The sequence below is a fragment of the Pelophylax lessonae genome, assembly GCF_965119305.1.
Source record: "Pelophylax lessonae genome assembly, chromosome: 9".
Taxonomy (NCBI): domain Eukaryota; kingdom Metazoa; phylum Chordata; class Amphibia; order Anura; family Ranidae; genus Pelophylax; species Pelophylax lessonae.
In genome coordinates, this window is record NC_138776.1 from 5,044,165 (window position 1) to 5,065,815 (window position 21,651).

General features: G+C 44.9%; 1 protein-coding gene and 1 pseudogene across 2 annotated transcripts in view; one reads left to right on the plus strand and one right to left on the minus strand.

The window, feature by feature from the left end:
- LOC309564142 (complement C1r-A subcomponent-like) overlaps positions 1–21,651 on the minus strand; it is a gene marked incomplete at its 5' end in the record, with an annotated part of 131,530 nt that overhangs the window by 31,803 nt on the left and 78,076 nt on the right. Inside the window, 3 exons of the mRNA XM_082268771.1 lie at positions 10,442–10,558; positions 12,132–12,299; positions 15,046–15,232. Of these exons, the coding sequence (XP_082124897.1) occupies positions 10,442–10,558; positions 12,132–12,299; positions 15,046–15,232 (472 nt within the window). The remainder of the gene's footprint in view (positions 1–10,441; positions 10,559–12,131; positions 12,300–15,045; positions 15,233–21,651) is intronic.
- Positions 7,377–7,999, plus strand: LOC309564589 (annotated as a pseudogene). The gene has a single exon. The product of its transcript is annotated as an uncharacterized misc_RNA (transcript).

The following is a 21,651-nucleotide window of genomic DNA, read 5'->3' on the forward strand; positions in this document are numbered from 1 at the left end:
CTACCTTCATACCTCAGGGATACTTTAGAGCTCTTGAGAGTTCTGGAGGGTCTCAGTGTCCCTGGTGGCTCTCTTTTGGTCACCCTTGACATTGAGGCCCTCTATTCTAGTATCCCCCATAACAGAGGTATCGAGGTTATCACCACCTTTGTTAAGGAACAGACCCATCGCACTTGGGCGTTGGCAGATTTTACACTTCAACTACTGAACCATATTCTCAGATCCAATATCTTTGTATTCGGCGAAACCACTTACCTCCAGGTACAGGGGGTAGCGATGGGGACTGCTTGTGCCCCATCGTATGCCAACCTGTACCTGGGGGGGTGGGAAAGGGAGCTATTCGCCAATGATGGCGCTTCGATGTACCTGCGCCACCTAGCGTTGTGGCGCAGGTACATCGACGACGTCATCGTTGTATGGACGGGCTCGGTGTCCACCCTTCTGGAATTTATAGACTTCATATCTTACAATAATTATAATTTAAAATTCACTGTTCAACATGATACCCAAAAAATAGCCTTCCTTGACACCACAATATATCTTACACCTGAGGGCAATATTTATACTTCCCTATACCGTAAAAATACGGCAGGAAACACTATACTTCATTATACTAGTAGTCACCCGCGATCCCTAATACGCAGTATCCCGTATTCACAATATCTTAGAATACGACGCAACTGCTTTCTGGATGATGACTATAAACAAGAAGCTAAGGCCCTACAGCAGAGGCTCTTGGTCCGTGGCTACAGCAAAAAATTACTTAAAAAAGCTTATCAAAGAGCTAATCTCCAACCACGAGATAGGCTTATTTTTGGGTCACGTCAGACTAAACCCTCAAATACTACTAAATTAGTTACCAAATACAGCTCCCAACATCAAACTATACGTAAAATCTTGGATAACAATTGGCACTTCTTAGCAGACGATATTACGGTCTCAAAATACATTAAACCCTACCCAGAGATAGTTTATCGTAAATCTGCCTCACTTAGAGACAAACTTGTACATAGTCATTACAAACCAAAGAAGGAGGAAGATTACCATGGAGCAATGGGGGGCTATGGTACTTACAAATGTGGCCAATGCTCAGAATGCCCCTGGGTAAAAGAGGGGTACACCTCCCCTCTACCTCGGGGAGGAACTTTGAGACCTAGGTTTAGGGCTACTTGCCTCACTGAGGGTGTTGTTTATTTAGCTACATGCCTCTGTGGGGCGTTCTATGTAGGGAAAACAATTAGACCCTTTGCGAAACGCATCCAAGACCATCTGTACTATATGGACACTGGACTTATGTCTACACCCATTTGTAGGCATGTAGGCCTAAATCATAATTTCGACCCCCATTTTATCAAATTTATTGTATTAGAAGCAATTAAGAAGAACCCCAGAGGGGGTAATTATGATAATGCAATCCTTAAGGCAGAAGTAAAGTGGATCTATAAATTACAGGCCACTAGGCCACCAGGTTTAAATACGGCCTTATCATTTAAACCTTTTTTAGAATGAACCTAGGGCTGCATTATTGCCTACTACATACATGTAACCATAAGACTAATAAAAACACTCCCCACCCTCCGTTCTTCCTGAAACTCCTTATGTGATCATACTTTGTATTGTCTATTTTGTCCATGTACCTATTGATTCAGCATTTAGACAAACCGTAATACTGTACTAACATCACAGGAATCCATTGTGATGCCAGAATTCAGGATAGGATACTATTGTATACCTTCCATATCATTAATCACATGTTGCTTATGACTAATTAATCACAGCACATATTGTTCATGTGCTGTGAAGTATTTATACATTTCCCTTATGATATTTATATTTTTCTCTTTTTTTTTTCTTTGTTTCCCTCTTATTTCTGTAGCTTTATGAGATCGGAATCCATGTGTCAATATAGGATCAAACCGCGACTAAATCCAATGTGCCGGCTCTTTTCCTGCTTATCTCCTTTTTGACAGGGGCTCGGGCGCCAAGCCGGGGGTGGGGTTGTTGAGATTTATACCACTCTTCTCCTCCCACATTTTTTCCCCGAGTCCGTTTTCTTTTGATAGCGGATGTACAGCGTTCCCACTCATCTGTACCTCTTTGTTGCGGTGCAGCTCTGATTGGGACCGCTAGATGGCGCCCGCACCGGAAGTGACTAGTCGGAGGTCATGAGGTACCTCATCACTTCCGGTGGGACCGCGCTTATAACGCCGAGCGGAATTTGGCACAGACAGGCCACGACTAGTGGCGCGGCTGTCTGTTACCAATCAACCGGAGCATATGAGGTAAGTTTGGCTACAACGATCTCCCATTTGTACGGCAATAATGGCATTTATCCTTCACAGTTTCTGCTGGTTACATGTGTTTCCACCTTCTCCTCTAAATACTCACTCTCTGGGTAGATTCCTAATCGGACACTTCCTCTAGTTCACTCTCATTAATTTTGCACATTCTTAACCCTTTTTTGGTTACCATCGGTCTGCACTTGGTCTATAACTATATGTTACATCTATATCCCTCACATGGTGTCTGTGCACCCTTGGCTTCATTAACCCCTCTTATTTCTTTGCCTTATCACTCTATGTAGCTCCCTGTTTTCTTTCACAACCTAAGCATGATCTTTTCACTGCTATCGCCCTACTATTGGAGAACGTGGGTAATGTACCTATATACACCTGATTTCAGTATCATGTGGGATTTTTAGTAACTAGCTTCTTCCTTTTATGGAATGCTGGTTTTTTTTAGATTTACTCCCGTTCGACCGAGCTCGGTCCGGTTCCTGTTAACCTTCCTAGCGGTATTCCCGAGTGTGACTCGGGGTAAGATTTTAGTGCCAAAAGCGGTAACCCCGAGTCACACTCGGGGTAGCGCTAAGAAGATCGCTGGATGCTGGAGGAGGTTTTACTTACCTTTTCTCCGGGATCCAGCGAAGACTGCAAGCGGTGTGCGGCGGCGGAGCTTCCTCCCGATCGTCTGCGAGCCCCGGCTTCCGTCTCCGGCGACGTGACGTCCGCCGGGGGGTGGAACCGGCGGCAAATTCGAATGTAAAATGCACCAAACACACTGATATCGTTCAAAATAAAATAAAATCACATTACATTACCCCCCAGTGCCCTTTCCTGCAGTTTTACTGTACTTTTTATGTAAATATATGTATATATATATATATATATATATATATATACATATATATATACGTATATATATACACATATACATATATATATATATATACACACACACACACATATTATATATATATATATATATATATATATATATATATATATATATATATATGTATATACATATATATGTATATATATATATATATATATATATATATATATATATATATATATATATATACACGTATATATATATATATATAATATATATATAATATATGTATACATAATGTATGTATACATACATATATATATATATATATATATATATAATATGTATAATAAATGTATACAGTTGGTTTGGGCTGCTCATTCACAAGAATTACATGCTTTCAGCACCTAAAATAATGGTACCGCTTTCAGCACCTAAAATCCAAAAGAATCATACCGCCAGGGAGGTTAAAGTAGCGGGATCAGGTCTGGCTGGACTTTGTAGTTCAGGGTTATTACCCGCCATTGGATGGATCGCTATGATCCCTGATACACGGACGCTGATATGGCTGCTTTGCTCTAGATACAACTTGTGGTGAGCCCTATTACACTGTATTTCCTATATCTGATTGTAATTAACTTGGTATATATTTTTTTTGTAAACTGACTGTATGTTATTCATACTTAGAACCAGTAGAGGTCACCATTCCTGTATTGTCCCAGAAGAAGCCTCTCGGCGAAACATGTTGGACACGAGTGACCCCTAGCACCTTTCAATGGTTCTATATACATTTAAGTATCTTTGCGATATCAAGATGTATCACTGTATGTGACTGTTTTTATGAATTTGTAATAAAAATCATTATTTTATCCTGTTTTTGAATTATTTATCTTAAACATATACCCTCACAAGCCTCACCCTTAAAATCCCATCATCTTGGTTCACGCCCACCTGCAGCGGTTACTCTGGGGCACAAATAGAGTCCGCAGGGATAGTGATACCATTTTATTATTTTTTCTTGTTCTATGTATCAATAGGGATGTGGTGTTTGGCTTGCTGGGTACATTGGCCAGTTTAGGCATGGCACCTTCCTTTTCTTGTATACAGTGAGCTAAAGCAACGGAGTGCAGGAGACAGCAACAGAAAGACAAACAGCAGAAATGGCTGCTGCCATCCCCTCAGCAAAGTTCTCCATTGAAAATCTGACAAATCAGAACTACCAATCTTGGAAATTCAAGATGAAAATGCTGCTTATAAGAGAAGGTACGTGGAAATGTATAAATGAATCAAGACCTGCACAGCCCGCAGAGGAGTGGTTAGACAGAGATCAGAAAGCACAGAGCACAATCTCCCTGTGCATAGATGACGATCAAATCATACATATATGTAACTGTCAGACTGCTAAAGACATGTGGGAAGAGTTACAGAAAGCACATGAAAGAGTTAATCTCAGCAATAAACTGTATTTAATCAGAAAGCTCTATCAAACTAAGCTACAGAAAGACCAGGACATGCAGGACTATATAAGACAGACCTTAGAGATGGTGGAGAGACTGAGAGGGATTGGAGAAGAGATAAAAGATTTCCATGTTGCAGCGCTGTTATTAAGTGGACTTCCTGAAAGTTATGAGACACTTGTCACAGCACTAGATGCACGTCCAGATGATGATCTGACACTGGAATATGTTAAAGGCAAGCTTGTGGATGAATACAAGCGCAAAACTGAAAGCATGAGTAATGTTAGAGTGTGTTCAGAGACAGCTTTAAAGACAAAATTCAAAAATAAACACAGTAACGTGCAGCCAGAAAAGCGGGAATGCTTTGTGTGCAAGAAACCAGGACACCTAAAAGCAGATTGTAGAATCTGGAAAGCTAGAATGCAAAAACAAAGTGCATTGCAACAAGCTAAGAATGTCATAGAAACAAAGGAGTATGCATTCGGATCCAAAAATGGTGTCACCTCTGTGCAAGCATGGTGTGTGGACTCAGGTGCTACAAGTCACATGACAAATGACCGAAGTTTCTTCACTCAGCTTGATGAAAGCAAAACAGAAGGGATAACTACAGCTAATGGACAATTTATGAAATCAGTGGGAATAGGAGATGGCTTTCTATACTGTCCTATCTCTCCAGATATCACTAAAAAGATCCATATGAGGAATGTTCTGTATGTGCCAGATCTTGAAAGCAACCTTTTGTCAGTAAAGAAACTCACTAACCAAGGCAATGTAGTCACATTTCAGGGTGACAGTTGTATCATAACAAAAGGGGATTGCTTGCTTGCAAAGGCTAACATCATAGATGAACTCTATCAGCTGAACTGCAGTGAAATGGTTAAAATAGTCAAAGAGGATAAACATTCAAACTGCATCCACACTTGGCACAGACGATTGGGGCACAGAAATTCTGATACAATAAAGAAAATAGTTGAGAATAACTATGCAAGTGGTATTAAGATTAATCCATGTGATCACATAATGATTTGTACCAGCTGTATTAAAGGAAAAATGGCAAGGACACCTTTTCCCAAGCAGACCAACAGCAAATCCCAAAAACCTCTGGACTTAATACATTCAGATCTTTGTGGTCCAATGAAAACTATGACTCCAGGAAAGAAAAAGTACTTCCTGACCTTCATTGATGATTACTCCAGATATACCACAGTATTTCTACTTCACAATAAGGATGAAGTGCCAGAGAAATTAGAAGAGTATCTCGCTCAAGTAAATAATATTTTTGGCGGAATGCCCAGAGTACTACGAACAGATAATGGCTCAGAATATACAAGTGGTAAAACACAAGCCATTCTCAGGAAGCATGGAATTATGTTCCAGACAACAGTTCCATATAACCCAGAGCAAAATGGAGTTGCAGAGAGAATGAACCGCACACTGTGTGAAAGTGGGAGGAGCATGCTATTTGATGCTGATATGCCAACTACATACTGGGGAGAAGCTATCACAACTGCATGTTATCTTCAAAATCGTTTGCCGGGAAAAGCAACAACAAAAACTCCATATGAACTGTGGAACAAAAGGAAACCAGATTTAAGACACATCAGAATTTTTGGAAGTAAAGCCTATGTACACATTCCAAAAGAAAAACGTACAAAATGGGATGCATGTGCAAAAGAAGGTGTGCTTGTGGGGTACAGTGAATCTCAAAAAGGATACAGGATTTTACATCAAGACACGAACAAAGTAACAGTCAGCAGAAGTGTGATTATTCATGAAAGTTCTGTGTGCTCAAAGTTTGAACAACAGACTCAAACTTTTCAAACTGAGAAAGAATCAACATCAGTCACTCAAGAAAATAAGGAAAGTGATACAGAAATAGAAATAACTGCAGAAGAATCAAAACCTGAAACTGAACCAGAAATACCTTCAGTCAGAAAATCAACCAGAATCAATAAAGGTGTTCCAGCTGAACGTTTATGTTACATAGCTCGCAGAGCTGTTCAAACTGAACCAGGTTCATGGAAAGAGATGCAGAAACTGCCAATGCATGAGAAACAAGTATGGTATAAAGCCGCTGATGAAGAAATGACATCACTCAAAGATCTCCAGACATGGACACTTTCAGAGCTACCTCAAGGTAAACATGCCATAGGATGTAAATGGGTTTTTAAAACCAAATGTAACTCTGAAGGGAAAGTCTGTCGGTACAAGGCAAGGCTGGTTGCTAAAGGTTACTCACAGAAGTTCGGTGAGGACTATGATGCTACTTTTGCTCCAGTTGCTAAACAAAGTACTTTCAGAACACTAATGACAGTGGCTGCCATGCGTACAATGATTGTGAAACATCACAATATTAAGACAGCTTTTCTTAATGGTGATATTGAAGAAGAAATTTACATGTCACAGCCAGAAGGATATTTGAAAAAGGGACAAGAGCATCTTGTCTGCAAGTTGAATAAATCTCTTTATGGCCTTAAACAATCAGCTCGAGCATGGAACCTGAAGATTAATCAAGTTCTACTAAATGAAGGATTTACAAGAAGCAAAGCTGATCCATGCCTATATGCTAAACAAGTAGACACTGAGTGGATGTATCTGCTAATTTATGTAGATGACCTGATCATTGCTCACAAAAACGACAATGAAATTGCAAAGTTAACAGGAGTACTCAACAAGCACTTTGAAACTAAAGACCTAGGTGAAGTGACATATTATCTTGGAATTGACATCCAGCCTGAGAAAGATGGAAGTTTCCTGTTGAATCAGAGTGCAAAAATTGAATCTATTCTTCAGCAATTCAACATGACAGAGGCGAAAGGAGCAAGCACACCTATGGATACAGTCTATCCAAAGTTAGAAGGAGAAGATGATCTTCTCACATCCAATGAACAATACAGACAAGCAGTGGGGGCACTTCTCTACATTGCAACCACTACACGTCCAGACATTGCAGCCAGCATGTCTCTTCTTTGCAGGCGAGTTGATAAACCACGTCAAAGAGACTGGAATGCGATCAAAAGAGTTATGAGATATCTGAAACAGACAAAAGACTTAAATTTGAAACTATCAGCAAGTGGTGGTTTAAACCTCGTGGGATATGTGGACTCCGATTGGGCAGGTGATCACAGCGCACGCAAATCCACAAGTGGTTACTTATTAAAATTAGGAGACAGTCCTATATCATGGTCCAGCAAGAAACAGATGTCAGTGGCATTGTCCTCTACAAGCTGAATACATATCTGCAGCTTATGCCAGTCAAGAAGTTGTGTGGTTACAGCAATTATTCAAGGATCTTGGAGAAGCAACATCAGAACCTACCGTCTTATTTGAGGACAATCAGGCTTGCATTAAGCTTGCAACAAGTGAGAAAATTAATGGAAGAACCAAGCACATCGATGTCAGACATCATTACATTCATGACTTAGTTGATCAGAAAGTGATTGTACTTGTGTATTGTGAGTCGGAAAAAATGATTGCTGATGCTTTGACAAAGCCACTAGCTAGAACCAGATTTGTGGATCTTAGATCAGAAATGGGATTGACATAGATAGTAGTTGTTGAGTGGGGGTGTTAGGATACAAGGTTTGTATTTAATCAGCAACAAATACTATATGTCATTGTTGTGTGCCTATTACATTGTATGACCACTGGATGGCAGTGTTACATTTGTGAGTTCATGTTTTGTCTATGCCTCAAAGAGTAATAAAGAAGAGTTCCTGCTCAGAACAGGAAGCAGTGTTCAGTGAAACAACAGACTGTCTGCCTGTGCATTGTTTTAGCCCCAAAAGGTTATATCTAACAACAGGACATGTCAGGGGCTGTGCGGACATGGTACAGGAGATGTCAGAGGCTGTGCGGACATGGTACAGGAGATGTCAGAGGCTGTGCGGACATGGTACAGGAGATGTCAGAGGCTGTGCGGACATGGTACAGGAGATGTCAGAGGCTGTGTGGACATGGTACAGGAGATGTCAGAGGCTGTGCGGACATGGTACAGGAGATGTCAGAGGCTGTGCGGACATGGTACAGGAGATGTCAGAGGCTGTGCGGACATGGTACAGGAGATGTCAGAGGCTGTGCGGACATGGTACAGGAGATGTCAGAGGCTGTGTGGACATGGTACAGGAGATGTCAGAGGCTGTGTGGACATGGTACAGGACATGTCAGGGGCTGTGCGGACATGGTACAGGACATGTCAGGGGCTGTGCGGACATGGTAAAGGAGATGTCAGAGGCTGTGCGGACATGGTACAGGAGATGTCAGGGGCTGTGCGGACATGGTACAGGAGATGTCAGAGGCTGTGCGGACATGGTACAGGAGATGTCAGAGGCTGTGCGGACATAGTACAGGAGATGTCAGGGGCTGTGCGGACATGGTACATGACATGTCAGGGGCTGTGCGGACATGGTACAGGAGATGTCAGAGGCTGTGCGGACATGGTACAGGAGATGTCAGAGGCTGTGCGGACATGGTACAGGAGATGTCAGAGGCTGTGCGGACATGGTACAGGAGATGTCAGAGGCTGTGCGGACATGGTACAGGAGATGTCAGAGGCTGTGCGGACATGGTACAGGAGATGTCAGGGGCTGTGCGGACATAGTACAGGAGATGTCAGAATTATTAGGGGCCCTAATACAATGCTGATCCCCCCTCCCCCTATTACAATTCTGTTCCCCTCCTCCTAATACAATGCTAACCCCCCTCCCCCTAATAAAATGATGACCTCCCCCTAATACAATGCTGTTTCCCCTCCCTCCCCCTAAATTGGGGGGGGGGGGGAATCAGCATTGTATTAGGGGGAGGTCATCATTTTATTAGGGGGAGGGGGGTTAGAATTGTATTAGGAGGAGGGGAACAGCATTGTATTAGGGGGAGGGGGGATCAGCATTGTATTAGGGGGGAGGGGGTAGCATTGTAGTACTAGTAGGGGCCCTAAAATATGCTGACACCCCCAAATGCAAGAGGTCCAGGTCCCCCAGGCCCCAGCCCATTTACTCTGACCTGGCTCAGCTGGCTGTCTCAGGCTCTGCTCCGCCTCCGCTCCTCCAGTTACTCTCAGTCTCCTGCGATCATGCTGCTGCTGCTGGCGTCTGTGTGCTCTGGGAGGGATCGGCGCCGTGACCATCCATCTTGCAGAGTTACTTTCAGTCAATCAGATGAACGACCACAGCCGCACACTCGCACAGCCGCTCCCGCCGGATGTGACGTCATGGCGCTCATAGCGGCTGACGTAGGAAACATCCGTCACCGTCACTGGAGCGCAGCGGGGGCCGGGCCTGGGCTGCAGCGGCCATCACAGCGCAGCCGCAGCGCGGTCAGATGCTTAAAGCGGCCGCGGCGCGGTAGATGCTTAAAGCGGCCGCATCTTAAAGTGGCCCCAGGGCCGGCGGCCCACCGGGAAACTTCCCGGTATCCCGCTAGGCCAGTCCGGCCCTGATGACAGCAGGCCACCCAATCAGCTGCGTCCATGGAATTCTCTGTTCTACATCCACATGTAACAAGAATGTGGAGATGCTGGTGACATCATTGACTGAATATGACCAAATGGCCAATGGCATAGTCCAAATATGACCATGTGGCCTGCTATCATTTGATGGTTCCCCGTGAGTTTGGGTCAAACTGAGATCGGCCTGAACCTTAGTTCATCCCTAATAGCCACCAACCAGCATCACTCCTTCCCTGAATTCTGCATCTCATTGGTTGCTGAGGGGTAATTTTTCCATTTCCTAGTAAGAACAGATGCATACACAAGGCTCATAGTAGGACATGATCACAGAATAATGGCATCCTAAAAGTTAGGGTCCCAGAACACTCACACTTGGTTTTCCATCCAAGATAAATCTGAACATCACCGATATAAGACTTACCTTTGCAGGATCTCTTGTCACGCTGTAGCTCAAACCCCAGGCGGCAGGAGCAGTAGTGGCCCCCTATATAGTTGTGGCAGAAATGCTGGCATGGTGAGGAAGCACACTCATCATTATCTAAGGGGAATAGCAAAAAATCTAGGATTAGGAATATAATGGGACAGATGTGACTACAGAAAGGTCATTGAGGATAAAGAATATATACCACTATGTGAAATAGTTTTTCTTCAAAGTGAACCTTTGGGTCCCAGAACAATGGCACACTGACACTTGGGATCCCAGAACAATGACACACTGACACTTGGGGGTCCCAGAACAATGGCACACTGACACTTGGGGGTCCCAGAACAATGGCACACTGACACTCGGGGGACCCAAAACAATGATGCACTGACACTTGGGGGTCCCAGAACAATGACACACTGACACTTGGGGCTCCCAGAACAAGGACACACTGACACTTGGGGCTCCCAGAACAAGGACACACTGACACTTGGGGCTCCCAGAACAAGGACACACTGACACTTGGGGCTCCCAGAACAAGGACACACTGACACTTGGGGCTCCCAGAACAAGGACACACTGACACTTGGGGCTCCCAGAACAATGACATACTGACACTTGGGGCTCCCAGAACAGGGACACACTGACACTTGGGGGTCCCAGAACAATGACACACTGACACTTGGGGGTCCCAGAACAATGACACACTGACACTTGGGGCTCCCAGAACAATGACACACTGAGACTTGGGGGTCCCAGAACAATGACACATTGACACTTGGGGGTCCCAGAACAATGACACACTGACACTTGGGGGTCCCAGAACAAGGACACACTGACACTTGGGGGTCCCAGAACAATGACACACTGAGACTTGGGGGTCCCAGAACAATGACACACTGACACTTGGGGGTCCCAGAACAATGACACACTGACACTTGGGGGTCCCAGAACAATGACACACTGACACTTGGGGCTCCCAGAACAAGGACACACTGACACTTGGGGGTCCCAGAACAATGGCTCACTTACACCTGGGGGTCCCAGAACAATGACACACTGACACTTGGGGGTCCCAGAACAATGACACACTGACATCTGGGGTCCCAGAACAATGACACACTGACACTTGGTAACCCAAAACAATAACATACTAACAATTGGGGTCCCAGAACAAAACAAGTCAAGGTCTCAAAACCATGGCACTAAGGACTTTAGGTATTAATGTGTTTTACTAGGACCTACACTTCTCTTAGCTACTAAGGATGAGCTAAAGTTCAGGCCGAACTGAACCCGTGAGAAATTGTCACATGACAGCAGGCCACCCAATCAGCTGCGTCCATGGAATTCTCCGTTCTGCATCCACATGCAACAAGAATGTGGAGATGCTGGTGACATCATTGACTGAATATGACCGCATGGCCAATGACATTGTCCAAATATGACCATGTGGCCTGCTGTGATTTGATGTTTCCCCATGAGTTTGGGTACTGAGTTCGGACTGAACCTTAGTTCATCCCTAATAGCCACCATCCAGCATCACTCCTTCCCTGAATTCTGCATCTCATTGGTTGCTGAGGGGTAATTTTTCCCTTTCCTAGTAAGAACAGATGCATACACAAGGCTCATAGTAAGACAGGATCACAGAATAATGGCATCCTAAAACGTAGGGTCCCAGAACACTCACACTTGGTTTTCCACCAAAGATACATCTGAACATCACCGATATAAGACTTATCTTTGCAGGATCTCTTGTCACTCTGTAGCTCAAACCCCAGGCGGCAGGAGCAGTGGTGGCCCCCTATATAGTTGTGGCAGAAATGCTGGCATGGTGAGGAAGCACACTCATCATTATCTAAGGGGAATAGCAAACAATCTAGGATTAGGAATATAATGGGACAGATGTGATGATAGAAAGGACATTGAGGATAAGAATATATACCACTATGTGAAATAGTTTTTCTTCAAAGTGAACCTGTGCTTTCTGGTTAAGTTTTGAGTTTCTAGGAGTGAAAGGGAAGAACCTAGAGGTGCATGGACAATAACTTCCATAATTAAACAGCAAACCTGAAATGTAGGATCTTAAATTAAAGAACTAGAAAATGTGTTTCTGAGCTTACACTCAGACCCATTGCCACCCTTCTCCTTTCCCTTGCCCCTTACTATTGGTCCCTCAGTGTGGAGGCTTACTGCCCTTTACTATTGGTTCCTCAGTGTGGAGGCCTTCTGCCCCTTACTATTGGTCCCTCAGTGCGGGGGCCTACTGCCCTTTACTATTGGTCCCTCAGTGTGGAGGCATTCTGCCCCTTACTATTGGTCCCTCAGTGTGGAGGCATTCTGCCCCTTACTATTGGTCCCTCAGTGTGGAGGCATTCTGCCCCTTACTATTGGTCCCTCATGGTGGGGGGCCTTCTGCCCCTTACTATTGGTCCCTCAGCGTGGAGGCCTCTTGTCCCTTACTACAGGTCCCTCAGTATGAAGGCTTCCTTACCCCTGTCCCTTACTATTGGGTCCTCAGCATGAGGGCTACCTGCCCCCTCTCCCTTACTTATTCCTACCCCCTGCTCATTACTATTGACCCCTCAGTGTGAGGACCACTTGCCTCTTGCCCCTCACTATTAGTCCCTCTGTGTGAGGGCTTACTGCCGCTTTTCCCTTACTACTGGTTTCTCAATGTGGGAGGCTTCCTTCTTCCTGTCCCTTACTATTAGTCCTTCAGTGTGAGGGGCTTCCAACTAATGCCTCTTATTATTAGTCCCCCAATATGACGGCTTTCTACCCTTTACTATTGGTCCCTCCGTTTGAAGGCTTCCTTGACCCTGTTCATTACTATTGGTCCCTCAGTCTGAGGGCCACCTGTCCCTTACTATTGATCTCTCTGAACCCCCAGTGTAACGGTTTCCATCCCCTGACCCTTACTATTAGTCCCTCAGTATGAGGGCTTCCTTCTCCAACCCTTAATATTGGTCCCTTAGAATGAGGTATTCCTGCCTTTTTACTATTGGTCCCCCACTGTAACGTCTTCATTCACCATGCCTGTTACTATTAGTCCCTCAGGGTAGGCTTCTTTCTGCTTACTATTGGTCCCTCAGTATAAGTGCTTCCTCCCTCCTGACTCTTAATATTGGCTCCTCAGTATGAATGCTTCCTCCCTCCTGACTCTTAATATTGGCCCCTCAGTATGAATGCTTCCTCCCTCCTGACTCTTAATATTGGCTCCTCAGTATGAATGCTTCCTCCCTCCTGACTCTTAATATTGGCTCCTCAGTATGAGTGCTTCCTCCCTCCTGACTCTTAATATTGGCTCCTCAGTATGAATGCTTCCTCCCTCCTGACTCTTAATATTGCCTCTTCAGTATGAGTGCTTCCTCCCTCCTGACTCTTAATGTTGGCCCCTCAGTATGGGTGCTTCCTCCCTCCCAACTCATAATATTGGCCCCTCAGTGTGAGTGCTTCCTCCTTCCTGACTGTTAATGTTGGCTCCTCAGTATGAGTGCTTCCTCCCTCCTGACTGTTAATGTTGGCTCCTCAGTATGAGTGCTTCCTCCCTCCTGACTCTTAATGTTGGCCCCTCAGTATGAGTGCTTCCTCCCTCCCGACTCTTAATATTGGCTCCTCAGTATGAGTGCTTCCTCCCTCCTGACTCTTAATATTGGCCCCTCAGTATGAGTGCTTCCTCCCTCCTGACTCTTAATATTGGCCCCTCAGTATGAGTGCTTCTTCCCTCCCGACTCTTAATGTTGGCCCCTCAGTATGAGTGCTTCCTCCCTCCCGACTCTTAATATTGGCTCCTCAGTATGAGTGCTTCCTCCTTCCTGACTCTTAATATTGGCCCCTCACTATGAGTGCTTCCTCCTTCCTGACTCTTAATATTGGCCCCTCAGTATGAGTGCTTCCTCCTTCCTGACTCTTAATATTGGCCCCTCGGTATGAGTGCTTCCTCCCTCCTGACTCTTAATATTGGCTCCTCAGTATGAGTGCTTCCTCCCTCCTGACTCTTAATATTGGCCCCTCAGTGTGAGGGCGTCTTTCCCCCTGATTCTTATTCTTGGTCACCTGGTATGATGGCTTCCTGCCCTGGCCTCTGTCTGTTGGTATCTAAGTGTGAGGACCTCCTCTCCTCTGCCCAATATTATTGGTCCCTAAGGCTACATTCACACCAGTGAATTGGGCTGGTGTGAATTGAAGCAACAGGAATCTTCTGATTCCTGCTGCATCTCTGAGCAGCTAGGTGCTGCCGGGGGTCTCATTTACTATAATGACAGGTCTACAGCGGCCGCAGCCTCTCATGGCTGCAAGCACAAAGACAGACCTACTGCAGGATATATTCAAAGACCAGGGACAAATGACAGAAGACTGATAGAGATTGTTGACACTACAACCCACTTTGCAAACCAATTCTCCCATTACCAGGGTCTGCAAATGGCTGCACAGAAGGTATTAAAGGGGCGGCAGACTGAGAACCAACATTCTAGAAAGTGACGGCAGCCATTCTTATAATGTGTTGCACACACACACAGCAACATGTTACCAGTCTCTCCTCTGAGTCCTCCCATCTTATTTCAGAAAACCATTAGCCTCCTCTAGTTGACTCTACCTACCCACTGCCTGGTAATGAGCTTCAAATCCAGAGTAAAGGATGGTGGGGTCATTGGCCTTGTTGGAAACATCAGAATAGAATTCAATTGTCATTTGGTTGCCCTTAGAGACAAAAAGCTGATGACCGGGGTGAGAACTGGAATTCATAGGGCCACAGAATCGCCGTAGTTCCTTGCTGTCAACCTGAACCTGCCGAGACAATAGAGACAGTGGTGAGAGCCGAAACATGACATCGAAGATTAGACAAAGAGTGAATGGCAACTTTTGATAAATTGCTTTTGGCCTAATCAGTTTATCGAACTGTAAAATGTTTTAAAAACCCATTTTTCTATTTTTAGTTTGTAAATCAATAAACATCTATGGCATCTCTCCCCTATCTCTCACCCCCTCTCTCTCACTCCCCCCTCTCTCCCCCCCTCTCTCTGTCTCTCTCACCCCCTGTCTCTCTCCCCCCTCTCTCACCCCCTCTCTTTCCCCCCTCTCTCTCTCGCCCCCCCATCTCTCGCACCCCTCTCTCACCCCCCCTCTATCACACCCCTCTCTCTCTCCTTCATACCCTCCCTCTCTCTCCCTCTATCTCACCCCCTCTATCTCACTCTCCCCCTCTCCCTCTCTCTCACTCCCACCTCCCTCTCTCTCCCCTCTCTCACCCCTCTCTCTCCCCCCTCTCTCTCTCCCCTCTCTCTCTATCCCGCCTCTCTCCCCCAATCTCTCTCTATCCCGCCTCTCTATCTCTCCCCCCTTCTCTCTCTCTCCCTCTCTCACCCCCCCCTTCTCTCTCACCCCCTCTCATTCCCTCTCACTCCCCCTTCTCTCTCATCCCTCTCTTTCTCTTTACCCCCTCTCTTTCCCATCCCCCCCTCTTTCACCTCTCTGTCTCACCCCTTCTCCCTCTTTCTCTATCACCCCCGCTCTCTCACCCCCCTCTCTCTCCCCCTATTTCTCCCCTCTCTCTCTTACCTCACTCTCTCCCACCCCCTCTTTCACTCATCCCCTCTCCCACTCTCTCTCTCTCACCTCACTCTTTCCCACCCCCTCTCTCTCTCTCATCCCCTCTCTTTCTCACCCCCTCTCTCTAACTCACCCTTCTCTCTCATTCATCCTCTCAAACCCCCCCTCTTTCTCTTGTCCCCCCTCTCAACCCCTCCCACTCTCACCCCCCTCTCTCTCTCTCCCATCTTCCTCTCTACACAAGGCAATTAACCTCTCAGTCATCAGCTACCCCTACTGCACTATGTAACCAGCAGGTACTACCTACAGCCTCCGAAAACCATACCCAATGTTTGCATAGCGTGCCGCACTTGTTTCTCTGATATTAGAGCCCAAGTCATAATGTCGCACACAGGCCCACTTCTTTAAAAAATGCCAAAGGTGGTGTCATAAAAAAGGCTGCCACACGGCAGCCATCATTAAACCTGGAAGAGCCCGGGAACTTCTATGCAGGCTATGCTGCGGTAAATATTTAAATACTCCCTCTATGCAGCTGAGCTGAAATTTTTAGGTGGGGCTTAGTGTGGGTGTGGCTTGGGTGGGGACACAGGGGGTTCCATGTTCTCTGATTGCCCAGGGGCCCCATGAGTTGTCAGTCCGCCTCTGTTCATACCCCTTGAAATTTTTCTAATTTTGTCATGTTACAACTAGAGTTGAGCGGTGGAAGGAGATGCGCCAAACAAACTAAAAAGGTGTATCTCACATGTACCGATACAGACTATGCCGTAATTTAATTTTTTACACTCAAACAGGGTGTATATTGAATAGCGGAATAGGAAAAATTTTAAAATACGGTGTATCTCACACGTACAAACACAGACTAGGCCCCGATTACAATTTTTTGTACCCTAAAGGCAGGATGAGGAAGAGGAGTAGGAGGAGTTCAGAACAGGAGGCAAACTGAAGTGCCCTGCAATCCTCGGTGGTGGAAGGAGATGCGCCAAACAAATTGAAAAAGGTGTATCTCACATGTACCGATACAGACTATGCCGTAATTTAATTTTTTACACTCAAACAGGGTGTATATTGAATAGCGGAATAGGAAAATTTTTATAAAACGGTGTATCTCACACGTACACAGACTAGGCCCCGATTACAATTTTTTGTACCCTAAAGGCAGGATGAGGAAGAGGAGTAGGAGGAGTTCGGAACAGGAGGCAAACTGAAGCGCCCTGCAATCCTCAGCGGTGGAAGGAGATGCGCCAAACAAATTTAAAAAGGTGTATCTCACATGTACCGATACAGACTATGCCGTAATTTAATTTTTTACACTCAAACAGGGTGTATATTGAATAGCGCAATAGGAAAATTTTTATTAAACGGTGTATCTCACATGTACAAACACAGACTAGGCCCCGATTACAATTTTTTGTACCATAAAGGCAGGATGAGGAAGAGGAATAGGAGGAGTTCAGAACAGGAGGCAAAAGGAAGCACTCTGCAATCCCCGGCGGTATGAGATGCGCCCCTAAAATTGGAAAGGTGTATCTCATGCTTACCGATACAGTCTATCCCGCAATTTAATTGTTTTTACCCCAAGGGTGTAGATTGAATAGTGGAATAGAAAATATGATATCAAAAGGTGTATGTATCTCACACGTACAGACCCAGACTAGGCCCAAATTACTATTTTTTGTACCCCCAAAGGCAGGATGAGGAGTAGGAGGAGTTCGGAACAGGCAGGAGGCAGACTGAAGCACCCTGCAATCTTCGGCGGTATGAGATGCGTCCCAAAAATTGGAACGGTGTATCTCACACGTACCGATACAGACTATCCCTCAATTTAATTGTTTTTACCTCAAAGGTGTAGATTGAATAGTGGAATAGAAAATATGATATCAAAAGGTGTATGTATCTCACACGTACAGACCCAGACTAGGCCCAAATTACTATTTTTTGTACCCCCAAAGGCAGGATGGGGAGTAGGAGGAGTTCGGAAAAGGCAAGAGGCACACTGAAGCACCCTGCAATCCTCGGCGGTATGAGATGCGCCCCAAAAATTGGAAAGGTTTATCTCACACGTACCGATACAGACTATCCCGCAATTTAATTGTTTTTACCCCAAAGGTGTAGATTGAATAGCGGAATGGAAAATATGATATCAAAAGGTGTATGTATCTCACACGTACAGACGCAGACTAGGCCCAAATTACTATTTTTTGTACCCCCAAAGGCAGGATGAGGAGTAGGAGGAGTTCGGAACAGGCAGGAGGCACACTGAAGCACCCTCCAATCCTCGGCGGTATGAGATGCGCCCCAAAAATTGGAAAGGTGTATCTCACACGTACCGATACAGACTATCCCGCAATTTAATTGTTTTTACCCCAAAGGTGTAGATTGAATAGTGGAATAGAAAATATGATATCAAAAGGTGTATGTATCTCACACGTACAGACCCAGACTAGGCCCAAATTACTATTTTTTTGTACCCCCAAAGGCAGGATGAGGAGGAGGAGGAGTTCGGAACAGGCAGGAGGCACACTGAAGCACCCTGCAATCCTCGGCGGTATGAGATGCGCCCCAAAAATTGGAAAGGTGTATCTCACACGTACCGATACAGACTATCCCGCAATTTAATTGTTTTTTCCCCAAAGGTGTAGATTGAATAGCGGAATAGAAAATATGATATCAAAAGGTGTATGTATCTCACACGTACAGACCCAGACCAGGCCCAAATTAAAATTTTTTGTACCCCCAAAGGCAGGATGAGGAGTAGGAGGAGTTCGGAACAGGCAGGAGGCACACTGAAGCACCCTGCAATCCTTGGCGGTATGAGATGCGCCCCAAAAATTGGAACGGTGTATCTCACACGTACCGATACAGACTATTCTGCAATTTAATTGTTTTTACCCCAAAGGTGTAGATTGAATAGCGGAATAGAAAATATGATATAAAATTGGTGATTTTTCAATAGCACATGTGAACAGCAGTGTCTTATATCAGTCAGCTCTGCTGCAGGCTATGGAGGGAAAAAAAAAAAAGAAAAATTCCCCTTTTAAGTTTGTTATTTTTAAATAGATTAGTACAGACTATGCCACAATTTAATTTTTTTAACCCAAAAGGGTGTATATTGAATAGTGGAAAAGAAAAAAGTGTATAAATTTTGAAATCACTCAATAATAGCACAAGTGAACACAGCAGTGTATTATCACAGTCAGCAGCACTGAAGGAAAAACGCTGCACACAATGACTGATAAAAAATACTTTTCTCCCTCCTCCTCAGCGGGCAAAAAGATTGTGTTCACACCACCCCACACACAGCAAAATCGATGTGGACCACTGACCCTGCCTATCTCCAGCCTCGCCCTAAAATGATCGATAAGATCGGTCACTGCCGGCACTGCAAACCCCCCACACAGCAAAATCGATTGTAGAACACTGACCCTGCCTATCTCCAGCCTGGCCCTAAAATGATCGATAAGATCGGTCACTGCGGGCACTGTCAACCCCCCCTCCCCCCACACAGCAAAATCGATTGTAGAACACTGACCCTGCCTATCTCCAGCCTCGCCCTAAAATGCCCTAACAACTCGCCCTGCCTGCAGCACTCGGACACAATATAATTTATGACTGTCTGTCCCTAATCAGCAGCCAGCACGTATGATGTGTGCTCTGTCCCTGTACTACAGCAGAATGACGCAGCGGCGCTCGGTCTCGAACTTATAAAGACTTGGTCACATGCTTCAGATGGCCAATCACAGCTACTAATACATTTGTAGGCATGGCTGGGATGGCTTAAGGCACACCAGTTAAACGCTTGTTGATTGGCTGTTGAAAGCCCGCCATTAAAAGCGCGCCAATACATACAAACCCGGAAATAAAATGACCGAACACGGATTTTAAACCCGAACATACAGTAAAGTTTTCGGGTCCGTGTTCGGGTAACAAAAATCCAATTATTCGGTACGAACACGAATAATACAGTCCCTGTTCGCTCAACACTAGTTACAACCAAAAACATAAACATATTTTATGTGATAGAACGACACAATGTGGCACATAATTGTGAAGTGGAAGGAAAATGATAAATGATACAAATAAATCTGTGAAAAGTGTGGGGGGGGGGGGCATTTGTTTCACCTCCCTTTACTCTGATACCCCTAACTATAATCTAATGGAACCAATTGCCTTCAGAAGTCATCTAATTAGTAATAAGAGTCCATCTGTGTGTCATTTAATCTCAGTATAAATACAGCTGTTCTGTGAAGCCCTCAGAGGTTTGTTGGAGAACCTTAGTGAACAAACAGCATCATGAAGACCAAGAAACACACCAGACAGGTCAGGGATAAAGTTGTGGAGAAGTGTAAAGCAGGGTTAGGTTATAAAAAAATCTCCTAAGCTTTGACCATCTCACGGAGCGCTGTTCAATCCATCATGGGAAAATGGAAAGAGTATGGCACAACTGCAACCCTACCAAGACATGGCCGTCTAACTAAACTGACCGGCCGGGCAAGGAGAGCATTTATCAAAGAAGCAGCCAAGAAGCCAATTGGAACTCTGGAGGAGCTGCAGAGATCCACAGCTCAGGTGGGAGAATCTGTCCACAGGACAACTATTAGTCGTGCGCTCCACAAATCTGCCCTTTATGGAAGAGTGACAAGAAGAAAGCTAAGACGGTACTCACCGTCACTGAGAGTGAAAGACAGATACTTAATGGTTTGGATTGCTTCAAGTGGGACAGTAATATTTGTCAGCAATATCTCTCAAGAAATATGAAGATTTAAACCCACTTTACACTGTGAGACCTATAGCCTGTTGCCATGAAGTCTGACTCCTAAATAATCATAGCAATACGTACATGTGTATTCCATGTGCTTCAATGTAGGAGACGGACAGACCGTCATTGGCAGTCTTGTCCTATTTCCTGTTTTGAGGTGGGATGTGTATTGTGTTAAGTCTGCCTGTCCCATTGTTAAATGTTAATGACCTCACATTGTTCTGTTCAGATGGCTAGATAATTAGTTCAGGGTAATTCTGTTTCTGTATACAATTTAATCTGCATATGATAATGTAATCAGGCAACCCCTGACCTGCATGTGGTAATCTGAGCAGGAGGGGGGAGGTCCATGCTGTATATAAATTCTGTGTGACTGTTCAATAAAGTGTGTTTCCAGTACTAGTTAAGTTGTTGGCTAGCTTTGTATGAGGGCGTCTGGGAATATCTGGTATAAATGTTCATGACTGCAAGGAAGCCATATACTGATGGAAGTCCACAAGTGGGCCGGCAGTTCCGTTACAAAAGCCATTGGTGAAAGAGAGCCATAAGAAGTCCCATTTGCAGTTTGCGAGAAGCCATGTGAAGGACACAGCAAACATATGGAAGAAGATGCTCTGGTCAGATGAGACCAGAATTCCATAAGAAGTTTAGTTTGCAGTTTGTGAGAAGCCATGTGGTGGAGGAGCAAACATGTGGAAGGAAGAAGGTGCTCTGGTCAGATGAGACCAAAATTGAACTTTTTGGCCTAAAAGCCAAAGCTATGTGTGGGGGAAAACTAACACTGCACATCACCCTGAACACACCATCCCCACTGTGAAACATGCCAATACTTTTGGTAATATAGTGTACATTAGGACACTGATCAGTTGCATTCCAGCCCTGTCAGAGTCCAGACCCCCTG